This window comes from Microcaecilia unicolor, chromosome 1 (assembly GCF_901765095.1).
Source record: "Microcaecilia unicolor chromosome 1, aMicUni1.1, whole genome shotgun sequence".
Taxonomy (NCBI): Eukaryota; Metazoa; Chordata; class Amphibia; order Gymnophiona; family Siphonopidae; genus Microcaecilia; species Microcaecilia unicolor.
The window spans coordinates 765,290,636-765,305,980 of NC_044031.1; the positions used below are offsets into that span (position 1 = coordinate 765,290,636).

Genomic DNA, 15,345 nt, shown 5'->3' on the forward strand with positions numbered 1-15,345 from the left:
CATGTTAAACTGTACAGCGCTGCGTAACCCTAGTAGCGCTTTAGAAATGTTAAGTAGTAGTAGCAGTAGCAGTAGCAGTAGCAGCAAGCTCCTAGGTTTGCTGGCTTTGTTTTGAGTGTACGGGGATGACGGCTACGAGGGGAAAGGGGGCTTCCACGTTTTGACGTCACGTCGCGTCCTTGAGCGCGGAGTGGGCGTGGCCGTGGAAGAGAAGCGCGGGGGGCGGAGCTGCAGGGTAGACGGACATCATCGGGTGGTGGTGGTGGGTGCGCGCGAGGAGGAAGCGCTGTGCGGAGATCGTGGTCAGGGCGCTCTCGTGCCTCCAGCAAAAGTCCGCGGGCAATTGAGTTCGCTTGAGGCCGTCAAATGCCCAAAAAGAAGCCGACGCCCATTCAGCTGAATCCCAGCCCGGACGGATCTGCCATCAATGGCACAGCGCCTACGGAGTAAGTGAGCAGCTGCCCCCGTTTTCCCTTTGCAAGACGGACTGCAGCCAGCACCGGTTGCAAAAAAGGGGGCAAGAGCTGCTGGGGATGAAAAATGGACTTTGGGGGGAAGGGGATGAAATGCGTGCGGAGAAACTTGCTCCAGGGGCACAAGAACGTGACTGTCAGGAAGAGGGAAAGGGATGGGGTGGGATCGCAGATAGATCACCTTTCTGCGCGTGCAATCAAAGTACTTATTTTGTACCTGGGACGATGGAGGGTTGTGGCAATTGAACCCTGGTTCTCAGGCAGCTGCGTTAACCACTTTAGAGCCCCCTCGCTTAAGTCTAGCAGCCCAGCCTTAAGAGATACCAAGCCTGGTGGAGGGGGGGAGGGACAGTGCCCGCGCAGTGCTAATAATACCCGCGTTGCCCTGGACTTGTAGATGCGCTGTTGACCCTCAAGCCCGTGTGTATTGATCTACAAAAGAAACGTTTTGGCTGAGTTTATATACAATCATTGAGAGGTGTTGCTTTTAACATAGCTGTTGGCAAGTAATGACCTGTGTTTTTACCCGGTTGCCCCACTCTGCTGTCATTGGTAAGACTTAATCCTCTGTGCCCTCCCTCAGCCTTAAAGCTGTCCTTGGTCTATCCCAAGTTTTAGCATGTTCGATGAGGTTCTGATGGTGACTATTCTGGGCATCCGTTTCCTCTGATCTTCAAACTTGGCAGCATGATCTATTTCTTGATATATTTATGGCAGCTTCATAATACAAAACAATCCTGTAAGCATCGCAAGAAAAATAAATTCAACTAAATAATGGGACCAAAATAATGCATAATCAATACCATAGTCATCCTATCTTTGTTTTACCGCTCCATGTTCAATTTACATATCCTTATAAAAACCCTTATTACTACGTTTATTACAATTTGTAATACTCTCCTTCAAGACTTTGTAATTCAATTTCTATGTAAGCCGCACTGAACCTGCAATGTGTGGGAAAGCGCGGGGTACAAATGTAATAAATAATTATAAACTTAAAGGGATAACAAGTTATTGTGTTCCCATCTCCCCCTTTCACAGATTCAGGGATATCTGTGAGGAGAAACTGGTGGCAGGAGATCTGAATAATGTAGTGCAGGCTGTGTTTTTTTGTTTTTGAGGGGATTGTATATTTGTCTATTGCAGTGTGTACCAGTGGTGATATATGGTGGGGATTGTGTGTGTGTGTACTGGACAGTGTTTCTGGTCCCCCATGCACTCACTCAAGCTCCCAATCCCTCCCTCTCTCGCGTTCTCCCATGCATTCTCCTCCCCTTTGCAGCCACTCACCCTTTCCTGCACATTTCTTCGTCATGGATTTTATATACTGCCTTTCTGCGATACAACCAAAGTGGTTTACGTATATTTATTTGTTGCTTTTGTATCCCACATTTTCCCACCACTTTGCAGGCTCAATGTGGCTTACAATACATCATGGATAGTGGAAATAAGAAGAGAATAGACATTTGGTATTACAGAAGGATTTTGGGTTGCATGGTAATGGAATACATGATAGTAATACAGTAATATAATAATAATAATAATATGCAGGTACTTCCTCTGTGCCTGGTGAGCTCACAATCTTAAGTTTTTGTACCTGGGGCATTGAAGGGTTAAGTGACTTACCCAGAGTGACAGGGAGCTTCGATGGGAATTAAACCTGATTCCCCATGTTCTCAACTTTCTGCACTAAGCATTATGTATTCTTTCCGAGTTATTGTATTCTTGATAATATCTTTCTTTTTGAAAGCAGAAGGGGCAGGCTCTGATGAGAACACAGTTCTGCAGGTAGAGTTCCAGTAGAGTCCTGTAGCAGGACAGTATTACCTCCCATTTCCTGGTTTATATTGTCAGATGCTTGCTATGAGGTCTTCTTACCCTTTTAGTTGAAAAGTGGTAAAATTGTTTCTCTAATGTATAATTTGACACTTTGATATCCAGCTTCCACACTCAACCTAAATTATCTCTAGTTTCTTCGGGTTCTCTGTCCATCTCTCCTGCCTCCCAGAATTCTTTGACGTCTGCCAACAGTAACATTTGTAAGGCTTTCCGAAGCGTCACCTAATAAAATGACTGAAAAGTACTGGCCAGAAGGTAGTCTGAGGTGCCCAGGATGGTAGAGACTCAGAGGAAGATACTAGACTGATTGTGGTAAGGGATATTCTTTCTTGTGTTACCTCACTAGTCACTGACATGAGCAGGTTGAAAGGTCCAGAGATAAGAGGCAGTATTCTGTGGTGGAATGGTGAGAAGTGGGATTGAAAGATCATTATTCATCTCTCTCCATTGGGAAAACTGAAGGGCCCTTGGGATGGGATCTCTACTGGGACCAGCATCGTTAAATATGTTAATTACTGATGTGGAAATGGAATCAATCAGTGAGCAATCAAATTTTTCAGATGACACAGACTTTTCAAAGGACTTAAAAGTAGGAAAATACAAAGGAATTGGGCATCTAAATGGCAGATGGGGTTCATTGTGGGCAAGTGGAAAGTGATGCACATACTTATGCTGTTCTCATGACCAGCCGGGGAAAGGATCTTGGAGTCCCTGTAGACAGAACATTGGAATCCTCAGCTCCTACTAGGACTAGGGGGCATGCGATGAAGCTACAATGTAGTAAATTTAAAACGAATCAGAGAAAAATTTTCTTCACTCAACGTGTAATTAAACTCTGGAATTCGTTCCCAGAGAATGTGGTAAAGGCGGTTAGCTTAGCGGAGTTTAAAAAAGGTTTGGACAGCCGTTATTAAATGGACTTGAGGAAAATCCACTATTTCTGGGATAAGCAGTATAAAATGTTTTGTACTTTTTGGGGATCTTGCCGGGTATTTGTGACCTGGATTGGCCACTGTTGGAAACAGGATGCTGGGCTCGATGGACCTTTGGTCTTTCCCAGTATGGCAACACTTATGTGCATTGTGTGGAGATGGTCAAACAAGAATTATTCAGAAAGGAACAGAGAGTATCATAATGTCTCTCTCTTGATCCATGGTGTGGACCACTCCTACAGTATCATGCAGAGTAGCTTAATAGTTACAGCAGTGGCTGAGAATCCCACTTCCACTTAATTGATCTTGGACATGTCACTTCACCCTCCAGAGCTTCAGGTATAAAATTGGTTTGTAAGCTCCCTGGAGACAGGAAATGACTACTGTACCTGAATGTAACCCACCTTGCACTTCCTTGCTATTGTGGAGTCTTGTTATAATGGAGGGATACGAGACCTATCACCTGCCTTTTCCTTTGATATAATTATAGCATACAATTAAATGTAATACCAATACATCAACGATTGAGACCAACAACTTTCTTTGCTATAAAAACAGGCTGCAGATTTGTTTATTGGTGACATATAGAACCCCAAGCTAATAGGAACAGATACCATGATTTATTCAGAAGCAACACTCGACTGCCTGCCATTTAACAGCAAGGAGTCGTAGCCAAAACATTAGAAACCCAAATCCTTAACCACCATATCAGCAAGGCTTAACCCTCAAGACGTGGACCTCCACGTCTGTATTGAGTTGGGGCCCAATGTACACCGCCGGGTGAACCTTGAAGCCCCTGCTTTAACCCACCATGCCAGCAAGGTTAACCATCAAGACATGGACCTCCACATCTGTAATTGCGCTGTGGCCCAATGAACACCGCTGGGTGAACATTAAGGCCCCCTCCCCGTCCAGAAGGACCACCTCCTGCACAGACTATAGCTTGGGTAACCCCCTCCCCCAAAGTTGCGACTAAGCAAAGCAACACGCATCTTGCGGTCCCCTCAAAAGCAAAAGGGGTGGGATGGGCGGGAGATCAAACCGCTTCTGGGGAGCAGGAAGGATCCTGGTCCCCGGAGGAGCCGGTCTTATGTTAGTGCTACCAAGCCCCTCCCTCCCCTTAACAAGATTACATTCCATTGGCAGGTGCTTTCCGCCATGAAGATTTTTAAATATGCCTGGCCAATCAGGATTAACCAGGTCCCCGCACTCTGAACACAGGTCGAGTTAAGGTTAACCTGTCCTTTCTGGCCCTGAAAGATCCGGCCTGAGCACAGCGCCGGAAAAGCCGGGTTGGCTCGTCCCCTCATTAAGGGCGGGCTCCGGACAAGCCGTTCGCTCTGCTTACTTCTTTGAGGATTCCGGAGTCTTGTTGTTCTTTGGGGATTCTGGAATGTTGCTACTGTTTGGGATTCTTCCAGTTACTTGCAACCTGGATTGGCCGCTGCTGGAAGCAGGATACTGGGCTAGATGGACCATTGGTCTGACCTGGTATGGCTATTGTTGCGATCACTGAAAAGGTCTGAGCTAAATCCAAAAGAAAATAAATTCAAACAAGATACAATGAAATTAGAAAAAGTTTTCAAGAAAGGCAGCACATCCTTTAAGAAGAAAGCTGAACAGTCCTAATCTGCTTTGACTTGGAAAAGATAATAAAGAGGGGATATGATAGAGGTCAATGAAATGAGTGGGGTGGGACAGGTATAATAAATGATGATCTTAAATTTAAAATGCATTTAAGATTTTTTTTTTTTTTTCCCACCATACACACTGTTAAGCTGTGGAATTTGGTGGTGGAGGATGTTGTCAAGGCTGATAATACAGCTGAGTTTAAAAACATGGTTTGAACACATTTCTGCCTGATGGATCCTTTAGAATTTGCCAGAGAGATATCCTACTTGTGCATGAAAGGGTCATTCCATGGTTCTCTCTCTCACTCTGTCTCTTGTGCTTCTAAGTGAGCCGGTCTGGCCACTGGCTCATTGGTCGTTAATCTGAGTCAGTACAGCCAGTGGTGTTCCTTGGTCAGCAGTCACCAGGGACGGATCGCCACTGCGCACCCCCCAGGGTGCAGCGTTGTCCCCCCCCCCCCAGTGCAGTGTTGTCATCCCCACCCCCGGCGCATCACCTCCAAACCCTCCCTCCTGCATTGCTCTTACCTCCTGGGGTGCTGGGAGCAGTCATGTGGCTGTTGGGTCCACCGGTTTTCTGCTCCCTCTGCCCCGGAAGAGGAAGTAACATCAGAGGGAGCAGGGAACCGGCGGAGCTGAGAGCCACAGGGCTGCTCCCTCCACCCCCCACCTGCAGTGTGCATGGCTGGGAAGTTGGAGGGTAAGAGATGGAAAGGAAATGCAAATTGTCCACCCTCCTGTAAGCATCCTTGTAGGTCATGCAACTCTCTGAAGAAGCATCATTTTGTGGTCTTGGAAGCTCTTATGCTTCAGTGTCTTTGGATAATTGTCTTGTTGGTCTGATTATAGCTGTCGCAGCCTGTGGAGAAGCTAGAGGACCGATTAGAAAATGAACAGAATTCAATCTATAGAAATTAAAGGTGTGATTCCAGTTCTTGCTGTGTCCCAGTGGTCATTATTGACCTGCTGGAGATGCCTGAAAAATCTGGTCTGGGTGTAGTGTCCCTGTCTGTGATTTAGCATCAACTGATAGGTGTTGATTGTTTCAGACGCCAGTGAGTGAATCCTCTGGAGAATTGGGTTTTACTGAGTAGCCGCAGTTTTTAGAGGGGACATTTTGAGGTATTTAAGGTGTTCCAAAATAGACGGGGCGCAGAATCCGAGACTCGATTAATGTCCTCTTTGTCGCTCGTGAAGGCTTATTTTCCCCACACACTAGTGTAGGTTTTATTCGTACACCACTATTCGCATTTCTGAATGTATATTTGGGTCATCTCCAGACGCTCCCTTGCTTCCACTGCTCTATTACAGTCTGTGGAGGGGATTTTGTCATGTCTAACTTTTATGGTCAGTCTGTGAACTTTACCACAGATGAGCTGCGCTGTTTTACTCTTATCATGTGATATGAGAAGGAAAAAAGGACAAAAGGCTGCTTTAGTTTGAAATCTACCAATTGCACCGCCCTCTAGGAAAAGTGCTTTTCTTGTACACAATCCCTCCAAATTTGATATATGGCGCTCGAAATTGTGCGCGTGCTCAATGGAATAACAAGACAATTAGCGCTAATGAATGCCAGCAATCAGTTATTGGTTCTGAATTGGCAAAAATTAGGATGTATTTGCTCGTCTTTGTAGTCTGTATTTTATATGAGTACATAAATATTTCCGCGGGGTTTTAAAAAAGGGGTGTGGCCATGGGAGGGGAATGGCGGGTCAGGGAAATTCTAGAATTTGCTCACATTTTTTTGTTTTTATTTGAATAGAATATGGCAGATCCACAGCAGGTTTCAGTTGGTCTAAATCGTTGTATCCAATCCCAGCAGTTCCCAAACTAGGAACTGGTTCCACACTCGGGGGGGTGCCATGCCATGCCGTGGAAAATCCTGACCTCCCGCCACCACATGAACTGCTACTGTTCCTCCCAGTCCAGCATCTGCCTCCTCTCTGTCCCTGCCCCCCCCCCCGCGTACACACCCATCCCTGCTGCTGCTTTTCTAGATGAACAACAGCAGCGGCAAAGCAAACCGCAGCCGTGCGACGCCACTCTTCTTACATGCGGCTGATGATTCTGCCCCCTCAAACATCACTTCCAGGGCACAACCAGAAGCCGTGTGTGTGGAGAATTTGGTCCCATGTGGCCGTAGCTTGTTTTGCCGCTGCCGTTGCTCATCTAGAAAAGCAGCAACAGCAGTGGGGGGGGGGGGGGGGAGGGGGGGAGTGAGCACAGAGGAGGTAGATGCTGGATTGGGGGGGAGAAACAGAAAGGGGGCTTGGGCTGGATGAAAGCGGGGGAGAGGGAGGGCAGAGGCTGGATGGAAGGAGGAGAGAAGGCAGAGGTTGGATGAAAGTGGTGAGGGGGCAGAGGTTGGAGAGGCTGGTTGAAAGTGGTGAGTGAGTGGGAGGGGGAGAGAGGGAGGGCAGAGGCTGGATGGAAGGGGGTGAGGCTGGATGAAAGTGGTGAGTGGGGGAGAGGTGGGAGGGGGAGAGAGGGAGGGCAGAGGCTGGATGGAAGGGGTGAGGCCGGATGAAAGTGGTGAGTGAGGGAGAGGTGGGAGGGGGAGGGCAGAGTCTGGATGGAAAGGGGGACAGAAGGAGGGCACGCATGAGAATGCAAGTGTTGGTGGCTGAAGCATGCTACCGATTTGCTGCTTAGACCTTGGGCAGTGGGGCTTAGGCCTCCCCACCAGCAAAGTAGGACTCGATGCTGATGGAGGCGGGCGGTGGGGGGGGGCTAGGGGCACCGTGACTTGAGAAAGTTTGGGAACCACTGGGCTATTCTGTTAACGGCACCCAATTCGGAGTACTGTTTGTGGAATAGCGGTTAGTGCTTATTTTTTTGGCACCCAAGTTCGTGCCCCGTTTACAGAATCTAGTCCGATCTGTAAACCATTTTGGTTGTATGATAGAAAGGCAGTATAGTAATGCATTACCCCTGCCCGGCAGAGCTTGGTAATTGCACTTCTAAAAGCACTTTGCCAGATCCTGCCAGTTGCCAGGACTGGATTTCCCATTAGCTGCAGTGGGCACATTTCGGAGGGTGCCTAGATCTGTGCCATGCTCGCTCTCTTGCTGGTGGGGGGAGGGAAGGGTGGCACTGAAGTCGTGCACCCATGGCTGTCACAAGGGAATGCCCAAGCACTGCTCTTTTGAGTTGGCCTTCAAGAAGAGGGGATGCCTTGCCCCGGGTGCCTTAACTTCACCCAGCATCAGCCTTGCGTCTAAAGAACCAGCCTAATAGCCCTTCGCCTCATCCTTGTCTCGTACATATGCTGTACCCTACTACTACTACTATTTAACATTTCTAAAGCGCTACCAGGGTTATATACACTCTCTTACACAGGTCAAGAAATGAGAGCTCACCTATATTCATATTTTTCTGCAAATTTCAGTTTGCTATATTTGCTATATTTGTTTTGGGAGGCCGTACCTTGCGAAGGATGTAAAAAGAATTGAAGCGGTGCAAAGAAAAGCTACAAAAATGGTATGGGATTTGCGTTACAAGACGTATGAGGAGAGACTTGCTGAACTAAACATGTATACTCTGGAGGAAAGGAGAAACGGGTGATATGATACAGACGTTCAAATATTTGAAAGGTATTAATCTGCAAACGGACCTTTTCTGGAGAGGGGAGGGCGGTAGAACGAGAGGGCATGAAATGAGATTGAAGGGGGGCAGACTCAAGAAAAATGTCAGGAAGTATTTTTTCACGGAGAGGGTGGTGGATGCTTGGAATGCCCTCCCGCGGAAGGTGGTGGAAATGAAACGGTAACGGAATTCAAACATGCGTGGGATAAACATAAAGGAATCCTGTTCAGAAGGAATGGATCCTAAGGAGCTTAGCCGAGATTGGGTGGCAGAGCCGGTGGCGGGAGGCGGGGATGGTGCTGGGCAGACTTATACGGTCTGTGCCAGAGCCAGTGGTGGGAGGCGGGGCTGGTGGTTGGGAGGTGGTGATAGTGCTGGGCAGACTTATGTGGTCTGTGCCAGAGCCGGTGGTGGGAGGCAGGGCTGGTGGTTGGGAGGTGGGGATAGTGCTGGGCAGACTTATACGGTCTGTGCCTGTGCCAGAGCCGGTGGTTGGGAGGTGGGGCTGGTGGTTGGGAGGCGGGGATAGTGCTGGGCAGACTTATATGGTCTGTGCCATGAGGATGGCAGATACTAATCAAGGTCAGGTATACACAAAAAGTAGCACATATGAGTTTATCTTGTTGGGCAGACTGGATGGACCGTGCAGGTCTTTTTCTGCCATCATCTACTATGTTACTATGTTCCATTTCTGCTGGTGGTGGGGGGGGGGGTCTCCTTCTCTCTCTGCTTCTCCGTGTTATCCGTTGACTGAAAGAGAGAAAAAACAAATCCAGAAACCGTATCTGTCACAAAGCAGAAGGAAAGGTGGACGAGCAGGAGGACAGAGGACCCCTCCAGCTCCACATTGAAAAGGACCAGAGGCCACTGTAGAGATGGAACTCAATACAGTTACACACACTGTCATGCACAGACTGTAATGCTTAAAGCAAATTCAAGAGGGAAGAAGGCAGGGCATTACCTTGGAAAGCCACATGTTCAGATCTTGAGAGTTTAGTAACCAAATCCCTATCCTGGGATGTGTTTGCAGGCACCAAGCCTTGATGTAATGTAAGTAGGGTTGGGAGAACATCTTCAGAGGACAGTGCTGTCTGTAGTAATAAAAACATACAAGAACATAAGAGTAGCCATACTGGGTCAGACCAACGGTCCATCTAGCCCAGTATCCTGTTTTCCAAACAGTGGCTAAGGCATGTCACAAGTACCTGGCAGAAACCCAAATAGTAACAACATTCCATGCTACAAATCCCAGGGCAAGCACTGGCTTCCCCACATCTGCCTCAATAGCAAACTATGGACTTTTCCTCCAGGAACTTGTCCAAACCTTTTTTAAACCCAGATATGCTAACCACCTTCGAAAGCTAATCAAGAAATGTATTAAGTTATGCCCAATAAAAAAGGTATCATCTTATTTTCTTTTCCATGTTTTATTTTGTTTGATTTCTGTTGATAACCTTAAGAGTGGACTAACACGGCTACCATACCTCTCTACTTATCCCCCCAGCAAAGAGTTCTAGAGCTTAACAATTTGTTGGGTTAAAAAATATTTCCTCCTTTTTTGTTTTAAAAGTATTTCCATGCACCTTCCTCGAGTATCCCTTAGTCTTTGTACTTTTGGAAAGAGTACAAAATCAGTTTACTTCTACTCATTCTAAACCACTCAGGATTTTGTAGACCTCAGTCATATCTCCCCTCATCCATCTCTTTTCGAAGCTGAAGAGCCCTAACCTCTTTAGCCTTTCCTCGTACGAGAGGAGTTCCGTCCCCTTTCTCATTTTGGTTGCTCTTCTTTGAACCTTTTCTAATTCCACTATATCTTTTTTTGAGATACGATGACCAGAACTGAACGCAATACTCAAGGTGCAGACGCACCATGGGGTGATACAAAGGCATTATAGTGTTTTTGGTCTTATTCACCATCCCTTTCCTAATAATTCCTGTTTGCTTTTTTGGCTGCCGCCACACACTGAGCGGAAGATTTCAGCGTATTATCTACGACGACACCCAGATCTTTTTCTTGCGTGCTGACCCCCAAGGTGGACCCTAGCATCAGATATGATTCAGATTATTCTTTCCAATGTGCATCACCTTGCATTTGCCCACATTAAATTTCATCTGCCATTTGAATGCCCAGTCTTCCAATTTCCTAAGGTCTTCCTGTAATATTTCACAGTCCGCATGTATTTTAACAACCTTGAATAGTTTTGTGTCATCTGCAGATTTTAATAATCTCATTTGTCGTTCCGATTTCCATATCATTTATAAATATGTTAAATAGCACCAGTCCCAGTACAGATCCCTGCGGCACTCCGCTGTTCACCGTCCTCCATTGAGAGAAATGACCATTTAACCCTACCCTCTGTTTTCTGTCCTATAACCAATTCCTAATCCACACCATAACCTTGCCTCCTATCCCATGACTCTTGAATTTTCTCAGGAGTGTCTCTTGAGGACCTTTATCAAAAGCTTTCTGAAAATCTAGTTACACTACATCAACCGGCTCACCTTTATCCACATGTTTATTCACGCCTTAGAAGTGAAGGAAATTGGTGAGGCAAGACTTCCCTTGGCTGAACCCATGCTGACTCCATCAGCATGGGTTCAGCCAAGGGACAGAACAGATTTATTGAGACATAAATATTCGAGGACCAGAGTCCACTTCATGAGATGCATTAGATTGTGTGGACTGTGCCCTCGATAATCTGTTGGTCTAAGATGCCACCAGCCTCTGTGTTGGAGCTGGTGTAGAACCAGTTCTGAAGAATTCCACGTGATTTACTTGCACAAGCTGCCTGCTCCTGTCTCTCGCCACCACAGAGCACACCCCTCTCAGATAGCACCACACTTGGATGTTACCTTACAGACCCGTCCAAATTGTGCAGCTTTTTGGTCCCCTACTTTCCTGGCTTTTGCTTCTCCTCTCGCCTGTAATCCAGTACTAGCTCCTGCCTGCTCGTATTCAGTAAGCTTGCAAGTGAGACTTTGGAAGGCTAATGCTAGCATTTCAGTAGAGGGACACGAGGCAGATTCAGGAGGAAGGTGAAAGCGGTGATGTCAGTTTACTTATTGTGGACTGAAGCCCTGCCACCTACACAAGAAGTTAGGAGTGGAGAAGAGCTGGATGCCAGGCAAGGAGCGTTTCTCAATTAGGAGTACCCTCTGCCCTCACTGGAGCTTCTGCTCACTTTCACCTCTAGATATACTGGTTAGCATAGTTTCTACTTAAAAATCGTTGACAAGAATCCAACGATAATCTTGTTAACGTAGGTGTTGAGGCTTTTATTTTGTTGCTAAGGAACTTCGCTGTTGCTAACTTGCAGAGCCCACAATATATTCTGCCGTTCCAGCGTAATTAGATGTGCACAGTGGCTGTATTGAGGGATTAGACAGAGACATCAGAAATCAAGCAAGGACAATGACATCCTCTCCCTGCTGTGGCAGTCGGGATTTGCCCAGGTCCTGTATTGTCATGGATGGCAGAGTGGGAGAGAGAGAGAGAGTCATCGTTTGTGTCCAGCTCTTGCATTGCTGTGGAGTTCGTAGCTGGGTTCCTTTTGGAAGCTTGCAATCACAGGCCCTAGATCTGGCCTTTAGGTGGCTCCCGATGGCTAAGGTTCCCTGTCTCCATAGAAACCCCCACTGGCCTGGGAATGGCTATCTTGTGATTCACTGGGCCGGCCCTGGATCCTACCTTAAATTTGATCCAGGAAACCCCCTTGTGTGTTTTTACATAAGTATGGCCATACTGGGACAGACCAAAGGTCCATCAAGCCCAGCATCCTGTTTCCAACAGTGGCCAACCCAGGTCACAAACACCTGGCAAGATCCCGAAAAAGTTCAATACATTTTATGCTGCTTATCCCACAAATAAGCAGTGGATTTTCCCCAAGTCTATTTTAATAATGAACTATGGACTTTTCCTTTAGGAAGCCGGCCAAACCTTTTTTAAACCCTGCTAAGCTAACCGCTTTTACCACATTCTCTGGCAACAAATTATTTTTGTTATTTTTTTTTATTTTGTTGTGTTATGTGCATAAAACTGAATGCGTGACTTAAAAACTTCACGAGCGCATAAAGAAACAAAGGGTGCCTATCCCTCACTTTCATGCGAAGAGAACACTGCAGAATGTCTCTAACATCCCTGCGCTAGATGTGTAAGGGCTTGGCAGAAACTCCTCTAACCAAATGAAATGAGGCCGTATCTTGGTGCTGTCTCATGCACTCTTAATTATAAGCTTCAGCAGGAGAGATTTTCCTAATTACATACATGGAAAGTTAGCGTGCTCCCAGAAAGCAGCAGCAGCACTGGAAAATGGCCCAGCTGCCGAGCAGAGCTACAGCAAAATAGTTCTAAGACTGGTACTTAGGGAATTCGTTGTGATTTTCAGAAATGTACAATCCATTTTAAACAAACACTGTTGGACAGTTGGATTACCGCAGCTCCTCGTTCTATGGACTGTTGAAGTCTGGCATCAATCGATTAGCTTTGATACAGAATATTGCAGCTAGACCTTTCACAGGGGTGCAGTCGCCTGATTCCTTCACCCCTCTTTTTTTGCAGGTTACATTAAGACTAGAGTGAAATTCAAAGTTCTTTTAGTCAGCCAGGTACAGCTGTTGACAATTTCATGTACCCGGTCGCCCTCTGAGATCATGTTGGCAGAAGCTTGCGATGTCTCTATTCTCAGGTGTCTGTCTAAGCGTCACACTGCCTTTGCATATTAGAGATCTTTTGCTGTGCATTTCCCTTGCTCTCAAGTTAGGGGAACTAGCAGTTCCTAGTTTAGGAAGAAAACAAACACTTGGTTAACCCTGCTTCCCCTTGCGGTCCGGTAATGCCTTTTTGCTGGCTCTTCCCAATTCTTTACAGGCGTGTCGGAAAGTTACTGGGGAGGGTTCGTTTTTCTGGCATGAATCAAGTTTCATTGGGTTTAAGGGGCAAAACCTCTTTTAACGCGTTTACAAAAAGGTCTTCGGGACCAATGGGCTGTCTGAAGAGGGCAGTGGCTGATAATCTGTTAAAAAAAATAAATAAAAAATTGTGCATGCATGGTTTTAGATTTGTTTGCTTGTTGAATTGGCTTTACTGTCAATTATGTAAAAACATCCACTCCCTCAGCCAACCAACCCAGGCCTCCTTCTCCTCTTTTCCTGATATCACCGAGGAGGAAACCGCTCACCTTCTTTCCTCCTCGAAATGCACCACCTGTTCCTCTGATCCCATCCCCACCAACTTACTAAACTCCATCACTTCCACTGTCACCCACCCCCCCCATCTGTCATATCCTCAACCTCGCTCTGTCCACTGCAACTGTCCCTGACACCTTCAAGCATGCTGTAGTCACACAACTCCTCAAAATACCATCACTTGACCCTACCTGTCCCTCCAACTACCACCCCATTTCCCTCCTACCCTTTCTCTCCAAGATACTTGAACGCGCCGTTCACAGCCGTTGCCTGATTTTCTCTCCTCTCATGCCATCCTTGATCCGCTTCAATCCGGCTTTCGCCCTCTACATTCGACAGAAATGGCACTATCTAAAGTCTGTAATGACCTGTTCCTTGCCAAATCCAAAGGTCATTACTCCATCCTCATCCTCCTCGACCTATTCGCCGCTTTTGACACTGTCAATCACAACTTACTTCTTGCCACACTGTCCTCATTTGGATTCCAGGGCTCTGTCCTCTCCTGGTTCTCCTCTTACCTCTCCCACCGTACTTTCAGAGTACATTCTCAAGGATCTTCCTCCACCCCCATCCCGCTCTCTGTTGGAGTTCCTCAGGGATCTGTCCTTGGACCCCTTTTTTCAATCTACACCTCTTCCCTGGGTTCGCTGATCTCATCCCATGGTTTCCAATATCATCTTTATGCTGACGACACCCAGCTTTACCTCTCCACACCGGACATCACTGCGGAAACCCAGGCCAAAGTATCAGCCTGCCTATCTGACATTGCTGCCTGGATGTCCAACCACCACCTGAAACTGAACATGGCTAAGACCGAGCTTATTGTCTTTCCACCCAAACCAACTTCTCCTCCCCCTCCTCTCTTTATCTCTGTTGATAACACCCTCATCTTCCCCGCTTCATCTGCCCGCAACCTCGGAGTCGTCTTCGACTACTCTCTCTCCTTCTCCGCGCATATCCAGCAGATAGCCAAGACCCGTCGCTTCTTTCTCTATAATATCAGCAAAATTCGCCCTTTCCTCTCTGAGCACACCACCCGAACTCTCATCCACTCTCTCATTACCTCTCGCCTTGACTACTGCAACCTACTCCTCACTGGCCTCCCACTTAGCCATCTATCCCCCCTTCAGTCCGTTCAGAACTCTGCTGCACGTCTTATCTTCCGCCTGGACCGAAATACTCACATCACCCCTCTCCTCAAATCACTTCACTGGCTTCCGATCAGGTACCGCATACAGTTCAAGCTTCTCCTACTTACTTACAAATGCACTCGATCTGCAGCCCCTCATTACCTCTCTGCCCTCATCTCCCCTTACGCTCCTACCCGTAACCTCCGCTCACAGGACAAATCCCTCCTCTCAGTACCCTTTTCCACCACCGCCAACTCCAGACTCCTACCTTTCTGCCTCGCCTCACCCTATGCGTGGAATAAACTCCCTGAGCCCATACGCCAGGCCCCCTCCCTGCCCATCTTCAAATCCTTGCTTAAAGCCCACCTCTTCAATGTCGCCTTCGGCACCTAACCATTATACCTCTACTCAGGAAATCTAGACTGCCCCAACTTGACATTTCGTCCTTTAGATTGTAAGCTCCTTTGAGCAGGGACTGTCCTTCTTTGTTAAACTGTACAGCGCTGCGTAACCCTAGTAGCGCTTTAGAAATGTTTAGTAGTAGTAGTAGTTATGGTGTTCTTTTTTT

At 47.0% G+C, this 15,345-nt stretch overlaps 1 protein-coding gene across 1 annotated transcript in view; it reads left to right on the forward strand.

Annotated features, from left to right (window-relative positions):
- The first annotated feature begins 229 nt into the window (after positions 1-229).
- The window catches only part of MAP2K1 (mitogen-activated protein kinase kinase 1), an 85,716-nt gene continuing 70,600 nt past the window's right edge, over positions 230-15,345 (forward strand). The window contains 1 exon segment of the mRNA XM_030189790.1: positions 230-446. Within this exon segment, the coding sequence (XP_030045650.1) occupies positions 367-446 (80 nt within the window). The 5' untranslated portion in view covers positions 230-366.